This window comes from Euprymna scolopes, chromosome 35 (genome assembly GCF_053919585.1).
Source record: "Euprymna scolopes isolate OS-2025 chromosome 35, ASM5391958v1, whole genome shotgun sequence".
In the NCBI taxonomy this organism is placed as follows: domain Eukaryota; kingdom Metazoa; phylum Mollusca; class Cephalopoda; order Sepiida; family Sepiolidae; genus Euprymna; species Euprymna scolopes.
In genome coordinates this window covers 36,031,034-36,058,533 of record NC_136516.1, presented here as the reverse complement: position 1 = coordinate 36,058,533, position 27,500 = coordinate 36,031,034, and the positions used below count along the sequence as shown (strand labels likewise).

Here is a 27,500-nt window from a genome sequence, read left to right as displayed (position 1 = left end):
TTATTTTTATTATTATATATATTATATATATTTTATAAATTACTATATATATATATATATATATATATATATATATATATATATATATAGTAATTTATAAAATATATATGGATTTGTTCCTGCGAATGGAGTCAGAGATGACTTCGTTGTCGGGTTCGAATCTCCCGACCGGTAGTAATCGTGTCACCCTGCACTGATGATTCTCGAAATGATGAAACAGTGCAATGGTGGGATCAGATGGCCGTTGGCAGATCCTGGGTGTCGTAGCAGGACTCGCTGCTGGCTCACGTGTCCAAAGAGACCCAGGATTTGCTTCAGAAAAAGTGCTACGACATCATACTCATCTCTCACTGGCCCCATCCTCCCGCGACCCGAACCCGCTGGACTACGTCGTTTGGTCATACGTTGAGAGCATCACGAATATGACCTCATACAACATCAAAGCCAGCCTGATCACCGCCATCCGCCGAGTAGTCGTCAGGCTACCGCCGGCGCTTGTGAAAAAGGTATACTCCTAGTTCCAGACCTCTATCGAGGCGATGATTGAGGCTGAATGCGACTTCATTGAATAGATGACAGCTCTACTACATAACCAAGTTACCTGAATTGATTTTTTTCAATAAAAGTTTTAAAATAAAGCTGTAGTGTTTTCTTTAGGGCGATAGTTTTATCGTTCCACCTTGTACTATATTTTCTTTTAATGAAATGATTTATCCATATCGATCCCATAACTGTGCATCGAACGGATACCATAATACTTAGTTTACTGTACCTAGTCATGTCAAAGGTCCATACAAAATTTCCTCTAGATCGGACCTGTAATTTCCGAGAAATCTTCTAGAGTAAATACAGTAGTGTGGTGACTAATCCCTATTAATTTCTATTAATATCTAATGTTGCCTCCAACGAATACCATAATACGTAATGCACTGCATTTTATCAAAAGAAAGATCTATACAAAATTTCAACCAGATTGGTCAAGTAGTTTCTGCAAAAAAGTGGAAGGGACTGACAGATAGAAAGATAGGTAGGCTGGCTAATAGAAAGATAGATATTTAATCGACGAAATGAAATGGGGGACTATGTGTATGTGAAATAAAGATTACATTATGGTGTATATACAAAAGAAGAATATCTTAGAGAATAATAACATCCAAACCTAAAAGACACTCTCCCTGTTTACAAAGAGAGTGCCGTTTTAAACAAACGTGGATAGTATCTGAATTATATTTTGGCTGAGCATGACTAATCCATATTAATCCATATCAATCCCTAACTGGTAATTAAACGGTATTGATTCCATTCCGCCTTTAATGGTTCATTCAATGCAATGAAACCACTGGTACGCCTTTGAAATATGTATATATAGTTTTGAAATAAATATTTGTATAACGGATAGAGGGTGGAACGATAAAATTATCGCCATATAAAAAGACGATATGATTCCATTTCCGTTTTTTCATCAGTCATCTCAAGGGATTTATTTGAACGAAAACATGGAAGTCAATATTTGAATATAACTTTTATTCGACATGCGATTTAATGACGTCACTTACCGGCAATATTTCCTAATGAACTGAGTTCATCACCAGATGAAATTGTCATCCGCAGTTCATCCGGCAATTCCTCTTTTATTGTCGTTTCTTTAGAGATGCGGTTCAGGATTCCAATCATGGTTGGCTTTGGAGAATTTCGTTTCACGTGGTTTTCGCTCAGTGTTGTCGCCATCGCAGGTGTGAATATCGTTGATGGTCTACCTGGAGATGTTGCAGGTTGTGTGGTTCCCACAGCCTCGACTTCATCATTTAAAAAAAAAAGAAAGAATTTTATTTTAAATAGTGAGACAAAAAATATTGTCTGTTCAGTTACAGCATTTGTCTAACTGTCTACAGCATAATTAATTTCTAAATGTCTCACATAATTAATTTGATTTTAAAACCATCCATTCATTGCTACCTTTCTTCTTACATTCGTTCTGTAACCTCAGAGGAGGTTCACTCTCCCAGGCTTCATTTTTAATCTTAAGAGAGGTTAGTTTATTCCTCATCGATGTAACAACCGACCTTCAGGTGTATCTTGTCGAACTCAGGTATCTTTCTAGTAAATATGGAAACCATTAATATATATATATATATATATATATATATATATATAAATGATGAGACGATCCCAATATTTTCCCCAATTCCGATACAATTACCGATTCCGTACTAAATTCCCGATTCCGATACAGTTACCGATTCCGATTCTTTATAAATCTCTAAATATTTAACTATAAAAGTGTTATTTTGTACCGATTACAGTAAAAACACATATTAAATGTTCCTAGATTTTCTCAATCGTAAAAAAAACACATTTGTAAGGGGTGATCTAGATATTTTAGTCTTACTGGAAGTTTAAAACAAATAAATATTTATTATTTCATCATTACTACAAGCAGTGGAAGATGTTTCTTACACCAAAACCAAATAAAACAAAAGATAATTTAAGGAATCGGTTTTGGCATCGGAAAATATGCTCAAATTTTTCCGATTCCGATACCCCAAAAAGCTCCGATTTTTCCGATTCCCGATTCCGATTAATCATCCTAACACTAATATATATATATATATATATATATATATATATATATATATATATATATATATATATATATATATACACATATATATATACATACATATATATATATTACATATATATATTATATATATTATATATATATTATATATATATTATGTGTGTGTGTGTGTGTGTGTGTGTGTGTGTGTGTGTGTGTGTGTGTGTGTGTGTGTGTGTGTGTGTGTGTGTGTGTGTGCTCCTAAAAGTTAGTCAAAAAGAAATACGAGAACAACAGGTTTAGGTAGAAATAAAACATTGTAAAAAAAAGTGAATACAAAAAAAGGTTGTCATGTATTTCCGACTGTTGAGTTAGGCAGTCTGTAATCTCTCGTTAGGTCGCTACATTTCTCCCACGAGACTATTAAGTATCGGGGTTTTTATAATGGTTAAAAGAGTCCATAACATCTTCATCCCAAACCTATACTCTGCTAGGGGTACTAGTATCTTTTTCTTTTTGGATTGATAGTTAAAGGATCTGTGAATTTCCCTTTGTTTCCCGATCGACTTTTGCCTATATTACTGATATAATAGACTAGCAGGGCTACCCGGCGTTGCTCGGGACCGTATAAACAATGAGGAAATTGAAGTGTATCTTGAACATATTTGTTATTCTTAGGAGAGAGGAACTTTTAATGTCTATATATCATTTGCTATTTCGAGCAAAATAATATTTTACCTAGCCTAGGACGGGTATTACACATATGAAATAATTGTACGTTACCTAGCATAGGTAATTTACTGCATGTATATGAAATAATTTTACCTTTGCGAGGACGGGTAATATACAACACATATTTAAAATAATTTTACCTACCCTCGGATGGGTAATATAAATACATATATGAAACAATTTCACATACTCTCGACAGTTGTTGTACAACATATGTTACATAATTTCTCTTCCCACCAAGGCTACCATAATTTTAAGAAAACTGAAACAATCCTTAGAAGGTGGATCATTAGGATTTCCAAATTAATACATAAATACATTGTCTTGGTTAATGATTAGGTAACCATTGCTTCACCATAAATTTCAATATCCGCTGGGGATAATGCTGACGGTGTGTTAGGATTAGGTGTGATCCTACAGACCTAGTGCTGTTTCTCTAGGTGTGCTGCATGCTTTTTTAAGTACTCGTCTAAACGTGTCAACAAAGCGTTCTGCATGTCCATTAGATCGCGGGTAGTACTAGAGACTCGTGACATGATTAATTTAAAATGTCTCACAAAATTCATTGAAGTCTGTGAACGTAAAATGCGCCCTGTTATCCCTTACTAAACAGTCAACAACTTCAAATAGGGAAAATAATTAATGGAGGAAATTAATAACCGTCCTTGTAGTGTGTCTCTTACATCTGAGCACTTCTGGACATTTTGTGTAGCTGTCCAGCACAATTAGGTAACCAATACTCCTGTGGCCCTGCGAAATCTATAGAATTCCAAACCAGGGTTAGTCTGTTTTAGGCCATGGCTTAGAGGTGATTGGGTGCCTTTTCCGTCAAAGCACACCCCTTGCATGAATCGATCATATTTTTATATTTTTATCCATCGTCGGCCAGTATTCGTAACTACGCATGAAGCTCTTCAATTTATTTCTAGATGACCTGTATGACTATCTTTCATTACTTTTTTTTTGTAATGTTTATTCTGACGACCTTCTCGCTGTATAATAGGACGTTATCACACATAGAAAAACTGTTCTGTATTTGCTGGTTTTTATTTGCGATTTTCTGTTTTGTAGCACTAATAACTTTGCCTTTTTGTGCTTCGCGTTTAATTTCATTCAGTGTAACAGAAAGATTGCATATCATGGTTTTAATTTAATTATCGATACGTAAGGAAATAATTACTATGTCATCGACGGGCTCACTCACTCTCTCTCTCTCTCTCTCTCTCTCTCTCTCTCTCTCTCTCTCTCTCTCTCTCTCTCTCTCTCTCTCGGAACCAACCTTGACAGAATCATTCGTGTAAATGTCGCTGTAACTTTGTAACTGCGATCTGTGAATAATGCTTTTCTGCCGGAAGTAGAGATTTGGATGCATGTGCAATCGTTTTTTTTTTTTTATTATTATTTATTTACTTAAATCCGACATTTTATGTAAGATACAGACTCCTATTCCGTACGAGCTTGATGTCTAGTTTTAGATCATAGTGCGTGAGGAATAGATCTAATGTTATGACATTCAGGTGTCCATTTCCACACGCTGTTGTTTAGTGGAACCGAAGATCGTACATATTGAGAATGGATGTCTGGTGAGTTCACAAACCCCAAAAACTTTGTAATATTGTTTTGGGGGGAGGCATATCCTTCATAGTTGTGGCCCTTTCGAGGCCCCGTCTTCTACCGTTTTTGTCGATGATACTTCCCAAGTATTTGATTTCTTCCATGAAGAAATCACACTTTCCTTCTTTGACTTTAAAACCAAAATCCTCTAGTCTCACTTATTATGATGCTATGGTCAAGGTCTGCTAACGCGAAATCAAAGCTATTCAACACAGTATGCATAATTGCTTGAAAAATTGCTGCAGCTACCTTGGTTCTAAACGCTAATTTTTCGAATTTGAATAACCCATCGATGTTAATATAAAGCAACTTAGAGCTACTTTCCTCAACTGGAATTTGAAGATATGCGCCGTTCAGATCGATTTTATATAAGATCTTTCCTCCGTCTAGCTTAGTGAAAACATTTTCTCGGCTAGGAATGGTGTAATGTTAGTCTTTTAGTAGTAAGTCCAAACCCGTGCCTAAGTCAATGCAAACGAGGAGTTTTTATGACTTTTTTTACGTAGACTGTAGTGGCTGTTCATTGACTGAATTCAACTTTTGATACCGGTATTTTCAAGTCTTTCAAGCTCCTCATTTTTTTTCTCTGGTGAGGCGAACGGTACAGTTCTGTTTTTCTTGAATACTAGTTGCGTATTATTTTTTTAGTTCGAATCTGGCTGACATTTTTGTGCAATTTCCCAGACAGACTGAAAAATTTTCAGGGAAACTTTCTTTTAATTCTGACTTGAGATTTTTCTTTTCTGTCGTTAGAGTTTCGATTTTTTTTTTTTTTTCTTTTTGTTTTTTTTTTTTGTTTTGTTTTTTAATTTATTTATTTTGTTTGTTTTTTTTGTTTTTTTTTGTTTTGTTTTATGGATAAAACGTATTTATGGGCAAATCCCTCAAATTGAAATATTGCATCCAATCTGTTCCAAAAAGATTTCCTGTGATTTTTAACACGAACACTTTTAATTTTAGAATTGCTTCCTGGTCCTTTAGAGTTGCTTCCTGGTCCTTAAAACGGTTAACCGTTCGGTTTTACGGTACCGATTCTTTGAATGATCCGCTGTTAGTGTTCGAATACTTCGTCGCAAGTCGATGTCTTTGAGGTGGATCCTTTGAATAGCACGTTGTTAATTCGAATATCTTGTCGCAAGTTGTTGTGGAACACTGAGGTATTTTAAATTCAACTTTTCAACGTACGTTCTTGAATCCTTGTCGTCAGTTATGTAGAAACACTGAGGTATTTAGAATTCTGTTTTACCTCATGCGTTCTCGAAGTTACTGTGTTCCTAGGAGTCATGAAGAAAGACGCAAACAACAGGTTTAGGTAGGAAGAATATATTGTACAACAAAGTGATTACAACGAAAAGTTTGACTTAGACAGTCTATAGTCTCACGTTGGGTCTCCTACAAGACTCGTATATTGGGAGTCTAGTGTAATGCACTGAAGCCGTATATATTTATGAGTATATATTATCATCTAATGTATATATATATATATATATATATATATATATATATATATATATATATATTTACGTGTCGAAGTATTTGACTCTCTAATGATGAGAGTATGAACGGGACATAAAACATAAAAAAGGAAGGAATTCTTTAAGATATGGTAAGATAGACCAATGGTGAAACATACTTGGTTCATCTTTAGTCTTGATTGACTGGAAGCTGCAAGGAAGATTTATTCCACTGAATCAACAAATATCGGGTTGTCTTTTCAGCAACGTTATTCCGGGTGTTTCCCCATTGGTAAGCTGCAACGCTGGTCCTAGATTTTTGCTATCGACATTTTCCGACAGTCTTCCCTGCTCGAGGCCAATACAGTCTGTGGACCGTCTTTTCCCCTCTGACTCTCGACTATCGACTTTCATCTCTGACTGCCAAAACACAAATCGAATGATCTACACGCATTTTGTTTATGATAGTTAACATTCTTGTTTGTGTTACATTCCTTTCTATTAAAACATTTTCTCTGAATATTTTCTTCTATATAGCATTTAACAGCAACAACAACAATAATAATAATAATAATAATAATAATAATAATAATAATAATAATAATAATAATAATAATAATAATAATAATCGATCAGGATTATCTGGCGTTGTCTCAGCGTAATAATATATAAGACTACGCCATGAACTGTAGTGCACCCTTTTGTATACGTTAACTTGACCTATTCTATGACCTTGTCGTATTTTGTAATTTATTAAATCAAAACGCTGTTGTAATATATCAAATAAAAAACTTGCAATGTATTTAATAAAATAAAACGAAATAAAATTTCTAAATTAATGACAAACCTTACAGCCAGTTTAAGAACTTTCAAGTTATATAGGTCGGTTGAAATTTAAATTTTAATGCGTTTAGTAAATGCTGAGGTTTTTTGTTTTGTTCTTTGTTTTTTGTTTTTTGTTTTTTTTTTGTATGTTTTATTTATTTTTTATTTTTAAGCTGTAACTATATTGTATACATTTCCCTTATGAATCCAAATGCCTTTCATGTTTAATGGCTCTACAGTGAAAATTTATCTTTAATTGGCCTTTGACGTTTTCGTTTACTAGCCAAATAGAAAAGTTACTAGCCAAACCAACGTGATTTTTGGAATATGACAGCTTTGTTCTATAACGAGTACTTACATTTTAAAGATTTTTCTGTAGTTTTCTTTTTTTTTAATTTTTAATAAGTGAAATTCTAAATACGCACTAAATTTTATGTTGAGACTTGAAGATATAAACATTCGAATCTTTCCAGATGTTTTTTTTTAAACATCTTTTGTTAAAAAAAAAAAGTATATTGTTCTATTAAAGCTTTTATTATTTGCTCTTTTTATTAAAAAAAAAATAAAGGTTGAAAATAAATTTTTCACTCAGTAATGAGCTTTGGAAGATTGTCGGTGAAACAAAACAATCGCCAAAAGATAAGCGTTTTATTATTTCTGGCTGCCACTTGGAAACGCAACGTTAAGTCCTATTGTTCAAAGCTGACCTCATCTCTAACATCGCCCTCGTTGTTTATTAAAAGTTTTTTTTTTGTTTTGTTTTGTTTTTTGTTTTGTTTTTTGTTTTTTGCATATTTTGTTTATTTTCTATTTCTAAACTGTTAACTATGCTGTTGACTATGCTGCCCTAATGGACCCAAAGGCCTTTCATGTTAAAAGCTGATCTTGTCTCTAGCAATACCTTCATCGGCAATTAAATAATTACTTCAAAAATAATACGCCTCGCACCTGTAAAAGTATTTAAAGGGTCGAATGTATTTTGCCGCCTTTTGGTTTCTGATTCCCTGGAGGTACTCATTATTTCTGTTTCACCAAACAATGCATTTGTAAGTGTTGCTGACATCCAGGACTTTACTGCCATTTGTTTGCTGATCGTTGTCTTTGGGGGGTCGGGACTCGTTTTCAGCGTAGGTGTTGTCGAGGGGACAGTCGTTTGCAGGATTACTGCGAAAAATAAATAAGAAAACGTTATTTAAAAATAAATAAATGTATATATCTAACATTATTCATATTTCGTTCGAATTGCTCTTTTTCAAGACAAAAATCAAAAAGTAATCTCTTATAATGATATAGAATATTAGCATTAGCGAGCTACATGCTAATAAAAAGGAGATAACTGGAATACCTGGAGAGAACTTGAATTCCTACTAGACACTATCTTAGGTCTCTCTGTACAGGGGTTTGTCAGAACAACCTGGCACGAGGATATTTTTCCCTAGAAGTAAACCCTGACTAAATATTCAAAATCACATAGTATCCGCAGATCAAATAAGATCTTGGTATGGCTAACCCATACTGGTTATTACGAAGAACAGTGCACCTTATCCAAGTGATGTTACCTTAAGTAGCAACACGAAGCTGGGTACTCCAACAGACTAAAGGAATTCTTGTCCTGGAATCCAAAAAGGCAATAGACTAAAAAGAAAGGTATATAACATATCCAAATTCCGATTGAAGAGATGAAAATTATGTTCTCAACTTCTTTACCAAGTTAGTATACCCAGATATCTATGTATCTCATATAGAATTCAAATGTTAGACTTAGGTAGGGGGTCCATTGATTTCTGAGAACTGAAGGTAAATGAAATAAGAGATAAAAGAAACTGGAATCCAAGGAAGATCTGCAACATTCCAGTAATTATAGAAGCAACCGAACCCATGGAAAAGAATTTTGAAAACTACCTGGAAAATATACCCGGTGAACCAAGTGTAAAGAGATACAAACTTATTTGAACAACACATTCTAATACAATTTTGGATTACTTATTAGACACCATAAATCAGTGTTTTCAGTTCATCTGTACAAGAGTTTATCAGAAGCATTTGGCATGAGGATGCTTCACCTCATCAGTCTTGATCAAATATTAAAAAAAAGACACTATTGCCGCATATGTTCTTCAGAATTCCCTGCTTCCTTTGTTCCAGCTCGTTTAATTCGTTGGTTCATTTGTCTTCAATTCAATTCGTTGATTTAATACCTTAATGTAATACAGCTTCTTATTCCAGTAGCTTCTGTAAAAAAAAAAAAAAAAAAAAAAAACTAGGATTGTGGAACTCTCTTTCTGCTGACTGTTTTGCTTCCATTTATAACCCTGTTTTTTTTTGTTTGTTTGTTTTTTTTTTTCAAAGCTAAGGGCAATAAGCATCTCCTATCCTTGCAATAATCATCATATGTTTCCGTTAGTTTCTTACATTAAGTGGCTTCACGCCTTGTCTGAATCGGTTTCCATGACAAAAAATTGTTAAAATGTTTGATTTTTGGTGACGGTATGATCCCAAGGATTCCGACGATCTTACAGTTAGGACAATCAACCAATCAGAAACCTTCAAATTTATAATAAAAATATCGAATTTTGGATTAAATTTAATTCGCTGTGAACCTCTGTCTTGAAACAACTGAATCGTGACTGCATTGATTCTTCGCCGCCATCAATGCAGCTATTGATTGTTGCAAATTTCAGAGCTACATGGTCAACACTTAAAAGAAAGCCACCTTGAGGGCCTCGAAGCGCTCGAAAGCCAGACAGTATTCAAGCTGTGAGACTTTCTGTGACTCAGTCTCCTACACGTTCGGCTCGCAAGCATGCCCATGGAGAACGTAGATATTTGGCGCGTAGAGGTCAACGTAAAAATTCGGGACCACTTCTATTTCTTAAAAATATGATATACGAGACTTCATCGAAATAGAATATATTATAGGTTAAGAGGGCACTTAGAAATCCGTTACCACTTCTATTGTTTGACACGGAAATTTTTATACGTATTGTATATCTTCCCTTTCTAAAAAAGAAAAGATACTACACACGTAAACACGCATGCGTGCGCGCACACAGACACACACACATACATACATACACATATGGATATTTATTTATTTATTTTTAAAGTGATGGTTGTGTGGTTCCAACGAGAGAGAAAAAATGAATATTTAAAAGAGCCTATTTACTATGCCTCCCCACGGGACAGAGTTAGACACCAGGGTCGTTTTTTAACGTGGAGAAAAGGTACAAAAATAAAAATTGCCTCAGTCGTGAAGGATTTCTCCTCCACCGAAAGAGAACAAGAAATACAAGTGCAGCATCTGAAGAACAGATGGTATTTATTTGCTCCCCCACTGAGCAAATTAGGCACAAGGCCGTTTTTAATGTGAGGTAAAAACCAGCTCCCCTAAAAGTAGGCAAAAAGGGGGCACTCTGGTTACCAAAAATAATAATTGTCCCAGTATAGAGGGTTTCCCCTCCATTGACTGGTACAAATTATCTTAAGTGCAGCATCTGCCGGAACAGATGGTATTTATTTTCTCCCCCACCGAGCAAATTAGGCACAAGGCCAATTTTTAATGTGAGGAGTGAAGGGAGGGGGAAGGGAAAAAGGGGACCAGCTCCCGAAAGGTGGGAAATGGGAGCTGGTTAAAGGTCAGGCATGTGGGGTTGCCCCCACATCTGGTCTTTGCTAGTCATAGCTAGTCTTGCAGCATCTGTCGGAACAGATGGTATTTATTTGCTCCCCCACCGAGCAAATTAGGCACAAGGCCGATTTTTAATGTGAGGAGTGAAGGGAGGGGGAAGGGAAAAAGGGGGACCAGCTCCCGAGAGGTGGGAAATGGGAGCTGGTTAATGGTCAGGCATGTGGGGTTGCCCCCACATCTGGTCTTTGCTAGTCATAGCTAGTCTTGCAGCATCTGTCGGAACAGATGGTGTTTATTTGCTCCCCCACTGAGCAAATTAGGCACAAGGCCGTTTTTAATGTGAGGAAAAAACCAGCTCCCCTAAAAGTAGGCAAAAAGGGGGCACTCTGGTTACCAAAAATAATAATTATCCCAGTATAGAGGGTTTCCCCTCCATTGACTGGTAGTATCTGCCGGAACAGATACTACACTTTGATCTTGGCCAAAAGGCCAAGGATATTTTAAAAGAGTGCAGTCATCAACAATTGTAGGTTTTTCAGACTTTTGTCATTTTAATATTTAAAAATACTAGCATTTAAGCCCGGTGTTGCCCGGGTGTTTTGATGTGTATGTTGAGCAAAAAAATAAAAAATTTTAAAAAAAAGTGGTAGTAGGAAGGCAGGCTCGGACCCGTACCGCAAAGGAAGAAAAGAACGGGAAAACAAACCTGACGTCTTTGCGGTTACGACCACTGCCAAACCTGAAATGACTTATGTTTACATTAAGGCTACGCAATCGAAAGGAGAGGATATCTTTAAAAAAAATATCGGCGAAAAAAGCGACCCCCCCCCTCTGTACAAAAGTGCCTAGTTGAAGGTGAAGATGTTAATGTTTTTAGCCAATTTTTCAATATTTGTTGTATCAAAGCTCGAACTTCAAAACGATACTGATCTTGGTAAAATCTGTCGCCTCTGTCGAAAGTTTTAGGCAGACATGCAAACATACATACATACATACATTTAAACAGACAGCTGAGATTTATATTGTAGAAGCTTGCACTATCTCTGAATACCCTTTATGTAAAATTTCAAATGTTTACACCAGAAATTGTCTAAGTAGGTAGGGACCGCAGAGGTCAATTATTTTTAACTTTGACCCCTATTATGACCCTTTAACATTTATTGTTTTGGGGCTCAAATAAAGTTATTAAGTTAGATCCATGTCCAAGGAACCTATATCTAAAATTTCAAGTGCGTAGACCCAAAATTGTCGGAGGAGTTTGGTAGAGTTCTCAAAGGTCAAATCGTTGAACTTTGATCCCTTTCTTTTTTAGCCAAATTTCTGATCACATCGATTTTGCCAAATCTCAGTACCCTATATATCAAATTTCGAGTCTGTAGACTAAATATTTACAGGGTTATTGCGTAGGGAAATGTACACAGTAAGACAGACAGATAGACAGACAGACAGATAGATAGATAGATAGATAGATAGATAGATAGATAGATTAAACAAAAATATATACGTATACATAAATACATATGGAAACAATAGTATGTGTTCTGTAAACTTTTTACGCAAATATTATGCAAATCATGTCGAATATCTGCATGAATATAATTACACGTAATAGTTAATTAAAGATGATCATCCCATGAGAAAACCGAAAAAACTAATAGGGAATTAACTAAAATGAATGTTTAAAAAAATACGCAAATTAGCTAGATCTTTTGCAATTCCACATGGCATATATCTCTTCTCTTCTCTTCTATCTATCTTCTTTCTTCTATTCTCTTCTTCTATTCTTCTTCTTTTCTTCTCTTCTCTTCTCTTCTCTCTATATAAATAAAATGAACTCATTTTTTCCCGTCGGATTTTGACCTTAATAGGATTAAAAATCAAGATATTTCATGCAAATATAATATGCACAAACGGCAGAACAATATCTGACGTGTGTTATAGGCTTATTATTTCTCAAATTCCTCGATACTCTTAGATTTCTATACTTTTTCTGCTGAGAAGTCACGGCCAAAATCGGTTAAGATCAATGGAAGTGGTAAAATATTTTCTGTCTAATAAATTCCTCCTCCCCCTGCCACTACTTAACACCGTTTGGGGATCGTTCACAAGGAACAGTTGAGAAGAGAACACCGGTTTGGCTTCGTAGTTGTTTTTTTTTGTTTTTTTTTTTTCATGTGAAGTTATTTAAAATCACTAAACTAAGCTGCAGTGCTCTGTGGCATAGTGGTTAGCGTGCTGGACAATTCACATTATATTTTCACGTTCGCGCCGACCTACCGTAGTCGTTTTTTTTTTTTTTTTCCTAAACAACTGGAATGGACTTTTCTTGGTGGCCGAACTGTTAACGTTGCAGATGTTTTTTTTTTGTTTTTTTTCACACTTTATTTTCCTACTTTTACTCATGACTCCGGGTTTGATCCTTCCTACTTACCTACCATAACATTTTTTAAAACTCCCCCCCCGTCCCGGAAACAAACACTCGGGCAACGCCGGGTACTCCCGCTAGTAAGAAATAAATAGAAAAAATTTTCGCCTATTTTCTTCTTGGCCTTCGGGCCGAGATCTTTTTTCTGTGTAATATCTGTTATCAAAGTGTAATATCTGTTAATGGCATTTTAATAAGTAAAAAAGAAAAGAAAAAGAAAAGAAAAAGAAAAGTATATAGAAGAAAAATGAATACAGTAGAACCCCGGGATGCAGCATAAAAAATTAGTAACAAAATACCGTACAGTATATAATACACATGTATGTGATTAAATAACATCATAAATAGCAACGTAAAGCGGGGTAAATACCGTAACCAGGTGCCGGGAAAATGTCGTATTCCACATCGTAACCTGGCGGAAAACGTATCCTAGAGCCACCGTATCCCGGGGTGCTCCTCAAAGAACAGAATAAACGGAGCCAATACACAGAGCTAGCGAGGGGGCTGAAAGGGATTCGGATGATGAAGAAAATCAAAATAATACCTATAATAGTAGGAGCACCAGGAACAATTCCGAAAAACTTTGAAAAAAAGAATTAGATAACTTGGAATCAGAAAAATAGCTTCAAGCATACAACGAATAACGATAATGAAACAGCTGAAATATTAAGGAAACTCCTTGAATGCGAAAACTGATACACATGGACCACATGCGTGAGCCAGACAAACTGTTGCAGAGACAAAACATGAGGAATCTTTACAGGGAATGAAGAACAATGAAGCTGCATATCTACAAGTTCTCCAACCTCATCACCCACCCCTCCCATTGCCTCATCAGGGCCCCCCCTACCAAAAAGTTTGATGCCAAATAGCCGAGAAGGGTCAGGGAGAATAGAAAGACAGAGGAGAGAACGCTGACCAGACCTCCGCTGGACAAGCGCGAAGAGAACTGGGACCTTCGGGAGGCTTATTGTCACTCAAATTCCAGACGCGAGCAATGGCCGCTTCCAGCGGGAAATCAATGCCGAGAGGCTGGTGCGACAACGCAAATTTATTTGCAAATATTATCGAAGGAGGTGGAGAGTGCTGAAAATATGGGGAGACTTGTTGTCACTCAGTTTCCAGGGAACACCACAGGTTTTCAATGGGAGATCTTTGATGACCTGTGTGAAAGCTCCTTGCGAGCCAATAATAATAATAAAATTAATAATAATAATAATAATAATAATAATAATAATAATAATAATAATAATAATAATAATAAAATTAATAATAATAATAATAATAATAATAATAATAATAATAATAACTAACGGGACCAGTAGAAATTCCACAGTGGACTTTTTAATATGTAATATTAATATATTGATGTTGGCATTCTGTAGATGTTCAGTGTAAATGGAGACGCTCTGATATTACTGTAGCTTTTTTGTTAAACTGCAAAAGTATTTATCTAAGTTAGCAGGGACACCTAGCAGAGCCCGTTCATAAAGTACGCTTAAATATGATATTTTAATTTATGCAAATTCGTGTGTATTATTATAGAGTTAATTTTCTATCAATTCTTATTTCACAAATAAAAAATATATTCATATGACTTGAGTGCATCAACTTGAATCAAAAACAAAACTTATGAAGAATATATATATATACATATATATATACATATATATATACATATATATGCATATATATATATATATATATATATATATATATATATATATATATATATATATATATACTTTAGTTCCTTCAGCTATAATCGAAACCGAAACCAAAACTTATGAATTCTTGGTAAAATTATTTATTACAAAAAATGGAAGGTCATAATAATCAAACGACAGTCACTCGGAAGAAAAAAGATGTAAGCATGACAAACAAAAGAACACACACGCTATCTTAATAATAATAATAATAATAATAATAATAATAATAATAATAATAATAATAATAATAATAAAGTACATATCCTTACCTTCGCAAAGGCGAACTCTGAATTTATCGGCGATGTTGCTGAGCGCTGAGTAACTCGTCACCTCGTGGACACCGTTGACAGGATCGCTAGCAATGCTTTTTAGTTCTGTCATATCATAATTCTTTCCAACTCCAATGGCATGTATGTTGAGACCGAGACGATGAGCTTTCTCGGCTTCTTCTCTGGTCAGTGCCGTGTCCCATGACAAACCGTCCGTAATCACCACGGCGATGATGGGTCTCCTATTCGGGCCAATGTAAGGCCGCACAACTCGCCTCAGTAATCTCAATGCCTCCGCCGTGTTAGTTCCTCCCATTCGATAGGGGATATTTAGGATGGCTTTCTTTAGTTCCGTGCGGCTGTGGTAACGGTTTAAAGCGAAGTCAAGGTGAGCCCTGTCGCTAAAGGTGATAGCGCTTATGCCGACTTCGTTGGGACCCGGTCCGATATCAAATGTGTCCACCAAATTGGCGACGAACTCTAGCTGCCGGTTAAAGTCGACCACCCAAATGCTGCTGGAAGCATCCATCACAAATATCACATCGCCAGAACAACCTGTGATAACAGAACATACAATGAATATGTGTGCGTGCGTGTGTGTGTGTGTGCGTGCGTGTGTGCGTGTGTGTGTGCGTGCGTGTGTGTGTGTGTGTGCGTATGTGTGTGTGTGTGCGTGCGTGCGTGTGTGTGTGGGGGGTGTTATTTGAGAAGGAAAAACCGAGAATTGATAAAATAGTAATCGCCGTTTCGTCCCTATTTCAGGGGACATCATCAGGATTTCGTAGGAAAAATGTAGAAGGAAAACGATTACAGACCACATGCGAGTGAAAAGGGAAAAAATCCTAAAGTCCCTCTCATTCTGGACAGACACGCACATCTATAGTTTCTGCCCAGAATGAGAAGGACGTTAGGATTTTTTTCTTTTTCACTCGCCTGTGGTCTGTAATCGTTTTTCTTCTACATTTTTCCTACGAAATCCTGATGAAGTCCCTTGAAATAAGAACGAAACGTTGATTACTATTTTATTAATTCTCGATTTTCCTTCTCAAATAACATAAAGTCAACCATCGCTTGTATTTTTATTTTATTTTTACTCATATATATATATATATGATTGTTGAGCTGGATTAAATCCGACGATATGAAATAAAATGGAGGTGGAAGGACCTGGATACTCAACGTTTCGCCCGATTTATGCGGGCTTCTTCAAGAGGGATGGTCAATGACCATCCCTCTTGAAGAAGCCCGCATAAATCCAGGTCCTTCCACCTCCATTTTATTTCATATATATATATATATATGTATATATATATATATATATATATATATATATATATATATATATATATATATATATATATATATATATATATATATATACAGTGATGATCATATTTATTGGCACGGTAAAATAAAAGTTAAATTTTGTCTAATAAATTCTAAAAAAGGGATTAAATTAAAGAAAATAACAAAGTATATTATGTATTTTTAACTGGCCTTTCCGATGCAACAATCGGATTTTAGAAAAAATAAATAACAAAGGAACAACAAACATAATTGCAAAAAACCCTTGTTCAAAATTATTGACACGGCTTTGTTTTTCTTTTAGTATTAGTATAATATCAATCAATTTCCGGTTTACGTGCTTTCTGAACTTTTTTATAGCCATATTATGCTTGTTTAACGCTAATTCAGTGAATAATTTTTTTCAGATAATGTTTAGATAGCGATTTATTTAAACTATTATAAGTGACTAAATTATAATTTTCAATCGTCATGGTTAAAACTAAGGAACACAGCGAAGACGTCAGGAAGCTTGTTGTAGCATGCCATACCAATGGGGAGGGCTATGATAAGATTTCAAAGAAGCTAAACCTTCCCAAATCCACTGTTAGAGCCATAATAAACAAGTTCAAATCGCAAGGCCACGTTATGAGTTTAGAGGGTAGAGGGAGAAAAAGGATTCTTTCCCCAAGAGATGAACGGAAAATTGTTCGACAAGTAAAACAACACCCAAGGATCTCTGTTGGGGAGATTGTTGATGAACAGAGCACCTCTGGAGTGAATGTATCTCGACATACAGTTGGTAGAGTTTTGAAGAGAGCTGGTTTAAAAGCATGTCGTCCGAGAAAGACTCCCTTATTGAAGCCTATGCACCTGAAAGCAAGGCTAGCCTTTGCAAAACGTCATATTGATAAAGATGTTGCATTCTGGAAACGTGTTCTATGGACTGACGAAACGAAAATAGAGTTATTTGGCCATAATAAAGTGTCTTATATTTACAGAAAATCTGGCGAAGCTTTCCTACCTAAGAACACCATACCCACAGTGAAGCACGGTGGAGGCAGTTTGATGTTTTGGGGATCCTTTGCTGCCTCTGGACCAGGGCGACTTGTTAAGGTCACAGGTAGCATAAAAAAGGAAGATTATGTTAAAATATTGGATGAAAACCTGAAAGACTCCGCTAAAGAGCTCTCACTTGGTCGTCGTTGGTGGTTCATGCAAGATAATGACCCAAAGCATTCGGCTAAACTGACTAAGAAATGGCTTGAGGACAATCATATTAATGTTTTGGAGTGGCCATCACAAAGCCCAGACCTTAATCCAATTGAAAATTTATGGAGAACATTAAAATTGAGGGTAATGCAAAGGAAGCCTAAGAATCTTATTCAATTGGAGGATTATTGTCAGGAAGAGTGGGCTAAAATTACTACTGAAGAGTGCAACAACTTGGTTTTAAACTATGAAAAGCGACTGAGGAAGGTAATCAAGGCCAAAGGCTATACAATTGATTATTAAATAAATCGTGCCAATAATTTTGAACAAGGGTTTTTTGCAATTATGTTTGTTGTTCCTTTGTTATTTATTTTTTCTAAAATCCGATTGCTGCATCGGAAAGGCCAGTTAAAAATACATAATATACTTTGTTATTTTCTTTAATTTAATCCCTTTTTTAGAATTTATTAGACAAAATTTAACTTTCATTTTACCGTGCCAATAAATATGATCATCACTGTATATATATATATATATATATATATATATATATATATATATATATATATATATATATTTTAGACAAATATTATTGAATAGCGCGGAGTTATTCTGTTTTACAATTTTCCTTTTTATCTTCTCCAATCTCCGAATAGTCCTTTTTGTGTTCTCGAAATTGCGTAAGTTGGATCCATAATCGCGAGCACTTTCGATAGAAGTGCTTCTATCGTCCTCATGCATATTGTAGAAATAAATGTAGAAATTGTTTTTTTAAATTACATATATATATACATTTTTTCATAGTCAAAAAAAAAGTTTCGTTTAGTATTATATAAGTAATACATAGCAATCAATAAACGGAACTTTGACGAATATAATGAGTTTTGTTTCTTGTTAAGAAAAACTTGGTTAAAAAATTAAGAATGTTTATAGCTCTATTATACTTTTATGTTGTTAAATGTTAACTTCGGAAATAACATTGAACAGCATGCCAAAGAATAATTTGACTGAAATAATGGGAAACTTTAAAAGAGTGCGAAAAAAGGAATATCTGCGTTACTCACAACAAAAAATGCTATTTTTATTTTGGTGTCTTTAAACCCCTCACCCTATTTTTGCTGATGAGGAGACCTTGTTTAAATAAAAGCTTTTATCAAATTATTGTTCAAGACATATTGTTTATTTAAAAAAACCAAAAAAACATCGTTTCCGAAACGATCGTACACTCAAGTTGATCTTGTTTGTTTTTTCTTCCTTATGAAACTGATTTTAATTCACAATTATGAATCCTTTTGCTCAATATTAATATAGCTCTAGGATACCTATACCTATTGAGCTTATTATATATCTAAAGTACAATGGGCACTGCTTTCTTTTAAAAATGTTAATACATTTACTAATACATAAAAATAAATTTGCTCTTTGGACTCCAACTCTAATTCCCTCTATAAAATATAAAGCGTATATATATATATATATATATATATATATATATATATATATATATGTGTGTGTGTGTGTGTGTGTGTATGTATATATATATATATATATATATATATATATATATATATATATATATATATATATATATGAGCAAACAGTTAATAAAACATGTTAAAAAAACACTTTGAAAAAGAGTTAAAAACATATTTAATCTGAAAAGGAAACACTTGATAAGTGGATAGTCCTTAATCCGCGGAGTTTCGAAGAAATACTTTCCTTCTCATCAGAGGGTAGTAATTAGCAAAATGCGGGATCGTATTTTGCATACAAAAGTATTTAATGAAACTACAACTAAGTCAAAGATCTTACTTGATAACAAAAAGTGGAGTAGAGGGTATATGGTGAAGAAAAAGGAAAAGGGTGATTACAGGTGAATGGATAGTCTGGTGAAAGGTAAATAATCCAATGACGGTATAATCCAAAAATATAACTCCAAGAAAGTTAATTGAATTTCCATTTGTACAAGTAAAATACAAGGAAATCACGTAATTGGAAGATGGTCCAAAATAATTCAAAGGCAGAAATCCATGGAATAATCCACAAATATGTACAAAGAAAAGAAAAGGGGAAAAAATTTTTATTTTATTTTATTATATATATATATATATATATATATATATATATATATATATATATATAAGACTATTAATCGTCATTACTATTTTAGAAACATTCAAGTAGTTTAATCCGATCATAACTAAAATGACAAACGATATAGAAAGCAAAAATATACTCACTGTTAAATATTGATTGTGTATTGGATTCCATAACCTTTAAAATATAAAAGACAATCATTAGTTAGTGTGATAATATAATTATCTATAAGTAGCAGGGATACTTGCCGTTGCTCGTGTTTGAGTGAGGATCAAGGAATGTTCCACACTTCTTATATTTTTATTGTCATTGAAATTAGCAAACGCCATTCATTCGTGTGTTTTGGTTCAAACCTTCCCCGACTTCGTATGCCACCGATTAGCTTTGCTGAGTCCAAATGTTTCAGTAATCTTTGTAGTTAAATCAACGGGAAGGACTTCATGTAGATGATGCATTTATAAGGCTAAATTTTCAAGAACTTCATGCCGAAGTCCGATTATCTCAACAACAATAATAACAACTGCTGACGTGAAATATTAGTATTATTTAGTGATAAAAAGTCTAAAAGCAATGTTGATATGGAATGCAAAATTCAAAATTTAACGGTTAAAAAAACAAAACAAGTGCAGAATTATTCTTTTTCAATGAATAAACATATTTTTTAATAAAATTAAATTCGATATTTCGATTCATAAAAGTATCTTCAGGAAATATAAATATTTTTTTACGTACAATGATGTTGGTGGAGGTGATGCTTGGCACGTTTTCTTTCAGATGTTGGTGAGTAGTAATGTTTAAATGTCCGATATAGTAGAAAACGCTAATCTAGCGTGCATTGTTAAGTGATAAAAAGTGTGAATATTAGTAAAGTATTAGTATTGCAAAGAAAAAAATTGTTCCAATTTATAAACTAGCAATGGGGGTCCGGCGTTGCCCGGGTATTTGGAGGTGTATGCTGAGCAAAAAAAAAAAATAAACGATAATTTTTTTTTAAATTTGACCCCTATTATGACCCCTTAACATTTATTATTTTGGACTCAACTCAAGTTATTAAGTTAGATCCATGTCCAAGGAACCAATATCTATAATGTCAAGTATTTAGACCCCAAATTGTCGGAGGAGTTTGGTAGATTTCTTAAAGGTCAAATCGTTGAACTTTGACCCGTTAACAGCAAAATTTCTGGCCGAAACTCGATCACATCGATTTTCCCACATCTCAGTACCCTGTATATCAAATTTCGAGTCTGTAGACTAAAAATTGGCAGAGTTATTGCGTGGGGAAATGTACACAGACACACACACACACACACACACACACAGACACGTTCACATTTATAGATATATAGATTGGGATTCAAAAACAAAAATATGCAGTTATTTTACAGCGCAGTAACACACATACATACTAAAATACTGGCAGACACATAAAATATATTTGTATGAAATCATAAAAATCGGCTTAACCGTTTTTGAGTCCATAGCGATATATATATATATATATATATATATATATATATATATATATATATATATATATATATATATATGTATATATATATATGTATATATATATATATATATATATATATAAACAAATGATTAATAAAACATGTTAAAAAAAAACATCTTGAAAAAGAGTTAAAAACATATTTAATTTTAAAAAGGAAGCACAAGATAAGTGGATAGTCCTTTTATTGAGCTTTTACATCTGGTTGAGATTACTTTACTTGTAAATATTAACTCTTTAATATTTATAATATATTTTAAGTTTACCATTTTGATTACCTTGGTAAACTTATTGGAATTTTTATTTCTTTATATATATATATATATATATATATATATATATATATATATATATATATATATATATATATATAGTGGCCTGGCAAAGCTACAATGGAGACAACTAATAAAAAAAAAACTAAGCAAAATCCATTCCAAAACATTATATATACAAATGTAGGCAAATTCGGGCATATTTGATCAGTTTGAAAATATAGGTTCTTTTTTTTTACCAATTTTCATAAAATTTTAACCATGGAATAGTATTATAATCTTCAAAAAGCCTGCAAATTTTAATGTAGTTTTGTCCCATAGAACCAAAGATATGAGCGTTTCAATTTTAGATTTAGCTATCAGTATAGATATATCAATATATATATATATATATATATATATATATATATATATATATATATATATATATATATATATAGAGAGAGAGAGAGAGAGAGAGAGGGGGGGTGAAGAAAGAGAAAGAGAGAAAGAGAAAGATAGATATACTACTTTTTTATAAGTTCGAAATCTCAGCGACTATTGGTCAGAAGGTAACAACTGAAGGCTCGTTGAAAAGCTAATGACTTGAATTGTGCAGTGGACTATGTGACATTTGCCCTTAAGGGTTCATCCATTATCCAGAGCCCATTTTAGGACTTTTTTATAATCATAACATGTTTCAATCATAGTCATTTGTTTTCCTAGTTTTGCATATGAATTACGAAATATCTGATATTTTCCCAAAACATCTGGCCTTGATGGAGGAGAGACTAAAACTTGCCGATATGGTTTCAAATAATCTGAAATAACAACAAGGGGAGATTGGGTTCCAAATAGTTCTCATATGTTAGATCTCCCCTCTTTGCTTTTCATACATAAAGTAAATTTCACAGTGTATAAGGATTATTTGATACTGGAGATATTCATAATCAAACCCTATTTCCAAAAGAGGGTAGATATAACATACGAGAAATATTCGGAATCAAGTCTCCTCTTGCTGTTATTTCAGATTATTTGAAACCATAGCAGCAAGTTTTAGTCTCCTCTTCATCAAGGCCAGAAGTTTTGGGGAAATATTAGATATTTTGTAATTTATATGCAAAACTAGGGAAACAAATGATTCTGATTGAAACATTGGTAGCAGAAAGTTTTAGTAGTCTCCCTTCCATCGAGGCCAGAGGTTTGGGGGGAAATATATATATATATATATATATATATATATATATATATATATATATATAATTATTTTTTTACTATAATAATTAAATACCTACAGACACTAGTGTTTCATCCTTTTGGGATTCTTCAGTGCAGGGTGCCACGATTACTACCAGTCGAACGATTCGAACCCCGCGACACGAGACATCTCTGGCTCGATTAGCGGAGGCCGTATCCATTCGACTACCATTAACCGTGTGAAATAGCGTTGAATTTTAAACATTTTAATTTAAATGTTCATTACGTCAGACAGACAGTGATCAAATCGTTATACGATTATCTATATACAGGTATGTATGTATATATTATTTATTTATTTATTTATTTATTTATTTATTTATTTATTCAAATACATTACAACGCATGTTGCAGAGACCCATACTTCATCCGACTGGTCGTTCTAGATTTAGGATAAATTTTAACTGGCCATTTAAAGGGAGACTGACGAGTGTGTCAAGATGGATTTTGTAACCTGATCGAAAACCCGAATAATCGTAAAGTATTACATTTAAATAAAAAATAATTTATACTAGCTGGGCAAACCCTACGATTTGGATTTTTTATTGTTATTGTCTTTGTTTGTTTGTTTGTTTGTTTGTTTGTTTGTTTGATTGTTTCTAATTTGTTTTTGTTTGCTTTTTTTGGTTTTCTGTGTTTTTGTTTGTTTTTGTATTTGTTGCTTTATTGTATTTTTCTCATCTGTTTTTGCTTGTTTCTTGTTTGTTTGTTTTTTGTTATTTTTGTTAGTTATTATCTTTTTGTTTATTTACTTGGGTTTGTATTTTTGTTTTTGTTTGAGAGTTTTTTGTTGCTTTTTGTTTAATTTTTTAATTGTTTTTTGTTTGTTTGCTTTTTTTTTTTTTGGTTTTATGTGTTCTTATTTTATTTTTGTATGTTGGGTTATTTATTTCATGTTCCATTGTTTTTTTTTCTCATTTGTTTTTGCTTTTATTTTTCGTATCTTTTTTTGTTTTTCGCATTTTTTGCTTGTTTTGTTTGTTATTTTTGTTTGTTTTGTTTGTTATTTTTGCTGTTAGCTTGTGTTTGTTTTTATTTTTGTTTGATTATATTTTGTTTTTGTTGTTTTCAATTTGTTTTTTGTTTTTGTTTGTTTGCTTTTTAGTTTTTTGTGTTTTTGTTTGTTGTTGTTTTTGTTTTTTTTTTTGTTTATTGTATGTTTTCTTGTTTGTTTTTTCCCTTTTTATTTTTGTTTTGTTTTGTTTTTGTTGGTTTTGTTATTCTTCTTGTTTGTTTGCTTTTTACTTGTTTATTTGTGTTTTTGTTTGTTTTTGCTTGTTTTTATTTTTCTTCTTTTGTTGTTTGTTTTTTGCTTGTTTGTTGTTTGTTTGTATTTATTTTGTTTTGTTTGATTGTTTTATGTTTGTCTTTGTTTTATTTTATTTTTGTTTTTGTTTGCTCATTTTTGGTTGTTTTTTTTTCATTTGATAAATTATTATTTTTTCATAGGTTTTTGGAATTTTACTCGAATGATAATTATTTTTTTATGATGAATATGTTATTACATTGAACGACATCGGCAGAAAATTTCAGATTATTGTTCTTCGGATAAATAGGGGCTATTTACTCTACTTTCATTAAGAGACGCAAGATTTTAATGTGGGAAAATCCATTGCCGCAGTCAAGAAGGATTTCTTTTTAACTGACCGAGGACAGAACAGATGAAGTGCCGTATCAAAACAAATAAATCATTAATTGAATAAAACTAGTAAAAACTTTAGTTAGTCTTATTCATTTGTCACTCTACGAGGACAGGGTGGGATACAAAGTCGGTTTTCAATGTGAGGAAGATTCAAATCCCAAAATGGGGTACTCTTGACATTAAGATTTGCTAAGAATTTTAAAGCCAGAAATAACTCTCCATTCGACAACTTAAATGCTTCTAAATTCTCTTCAAAATTTGAATCAATTCCTCTTTTGTTTTGTTTTATCAATTTTTAAATGAAAATCGCTCCAAACAAAGCGTAAAGCCACTTGATGTAAGGAACTGGCAAGAAGGAAAGATGATTATCGCAAAGACAGGAAATACTTGGAAAAAAATTAAGGTTATAACATATGAGGAAACAGTCAGCAGGGAGAGAGTTCCGCAAGTCTACAATTCTTGGAAATAAGATACTGGAATAGGAAGCCGAGTTACAACGAGGTATCAAAGTATTAAATTGATGGAGACCTGTAGATGAACAAATCAAACGAGCTTGAACAACGTTAAGCAGGAGATGGATCGATTATTTTAAAGAACGTATGCCATAGTAGTATTTGCAAAAAAAAAGGCTTCAGACTAGCAACTGTTAGAGATGGGATGCAGAAAAGAAAACTGATAGAGGCAAGATGATTAATACAAAGAAAATATTAAAATATTTGATGTGTTTACAAAAAAAAAAGAAAAGAATTCTGATTTATTTAATTTCGTAATGTAATTATTTGTTTAAATAGAATATTTAAAGTTCGTTTTTTTAATGTTTTTTTTTTTATTTTAACACCTAATGAAGAGATAATAAATATAAATAATAATAATTGTAAGTCAAACGAACGCACACGCACACACACACACGCACACACAAAGACACACACACACAAAGACACACACACACGAAGACACACACACACACACAAAGACACACACACACACAAAGACACACACACACGAAGACACACACACACGAAGACACACACGCACACACAAAGACACACACACACACAAAGACACACACACACGAAGACACACACACACACACAAAGACACACACACACATACACACACACAAAGACACAAGTAGTGTTCATATAATTAAAACATCGTCTCTGCTCATTAATGTTCCACACGACGCAGATCCCATCATATTTTTGTCAAATAAAATTAGGACTTAATACAAAATTAATATTGTCCATTAGATTCCTTATAAAAGTTGCGATTGATCTTAGTATAGGTCTTTGTTTTGAATTACATTCCCAAAACGACACCAGAACATAGGTGTGTGTAGATAATGACTTTCTGACCTAAAATGCACCAAACGTTAAAACATGTTCTGCAACATAAAAAACGGAAACAATAATTTTCTCTACAAAACAATCAAACCAAACACTGTGTAAAAATATTTGAAGATACAAGCAATTTCAATCATAATAACTTTTGCTAAAATGATCGGATTCGGTAAATAAATCTAAAAGGGTTGATATGCCGTAAAACAAAAGAAACAAACCAAACATCATAAATAAATATCTGAAGGTATAAATAACTTTAGTCGTAATTTTTTTTTTTTTTTTAACAAAATTACTGGATTTGACATTGAATAAACCGAAAAGAGTGGATACAGCAAAAAAAAAAAAAATGAAAAAAGTTAAACAATGTGAATAAATATTTGAAGATATTTTTTAAAAAATGCAGCATAAAAACGTTTACTAAAATGACCGATTTCGGCATTAAATAACGTGTAAAGGGTTGGTATACCGTAAAACAAAACAACCAAACCAAATGTCATGAATAAATATTTGAAAATATAAAAAAAACTTTACTGAAATGATCGAATTATGCATTAAATAACGTGTAAAGGGTTGATATTAGTGTTGGGACGATTAATTGGAATCGGAATCGTGGATCGGAAAAAATCGGAAAATTTGGGGGTATCGGAATCGGTATCGGAATCGGAAAAACTGACGCCTATTTTCCGATACCAAAAACGATTCTTTTAATCTTCTTTTTTTATTTGCTTTTGTTTAAAATAAAATCTTCTATTACTGATGATTATGATAAAATAATAAATATTTTAAAATACCAGTAAAACTAAAATCGATAGATAACTCCCCACAAGTTAATTTTAACGTTTAAGAAAATATATGCATATTTAACATGTGTTTTTACGAAAATCGGGGAAAATAACAATCTTATAGTTAAATAATTAGAAATTTATAAAGAGTCGGAATCGGTAATTGTATCGGAATCGGGAAAAATATTGAAATCGTTCCATCACTAGTTGATATGCTATAAAACTGAACAAACAAACCAAACATCATGAATAAATATTTAGATTTATAAAGAACTTCAAGAATAAATATTAGATATTGGTCGGGCAATGCCGAAAGGTGTGCTAGTCGATGATTATGATGGTTATAATATTTGTAAAAATAGAATGTTATCATAGCGAAATCATTATTTACAGATAAAATTATCTATGTTAAAATGTTTTAATAGAAAAGAATGTTAGAACACAAACAATAATTTAAAAAGAGGTATGACCTCTACAGTCTGACGTAGCATGACGTTGAGGTCACTTAAAGTGACAGGGACTTAGGCTAGAGCTTGAAAAACACGTATCATTTTTAGTCCGAGTTGAGAGAGAGAGAGACAGACAGACAGACAGAGAGACGGTCCAAGGACGGTGATGGCTCCTAGTAGAGGAAATCAGAATGTATTAGTCTAGGATCAGCGTTGCAGCTTACCAATGGGGAAAACATCGGTAATAAAGTTGCTGAAAAGACCCGAGATTTGTTGATTCATTGGGATAAATATTCTTTGCGGCTTTTCCGAGGATGCGCCAAACAAGATCAGGAGCGAACCAGGTATGTTTCTCCGATTGGTCCGATTTTACAACGCCAGAGAACTGTTATTCGCCTCTTTTGCTATATGTTTGCTGTTAAAATGTATCTGTTGATATTTCAACACTCGTAAGTGTTATACA

The 27,500-nt window shown here is 33.4% G+C and overlaps 1 protein-coding gene across 1 annotated transcript in view; it reads right to left on the bottom strand.

The window, feature by feature from the left end:
• Positions 1-27,500, bottom strand: part of LOC145259818 (uncharacterized) — a 42,783-nt gene that overhangs the window by 9,542 nt on the left and 5,741 nt on the right. The window contains exons 2-5 of the mRNA XM_080117618.1: positions 19,953-19,986; positions 15,217-15,771; positions 8,134-8,349; positions 1,557-1,796 (exon numbers count right to left, since the gene is read on the bottom strand). Of these exons, the coding sequence (XP_079973744.1) occupies positions 1,557-1,796; positions 8,134-8,349; positions 15,217-15,771; positions 19,953-19,986 (1,045 nt within the window). The remainder of the gene's footprint in view (positions 1-1,556; positions 1,797-8,133; positions 8,350-15,216; positions 15,772-19,952; positions 19,987-27,500) is intronic.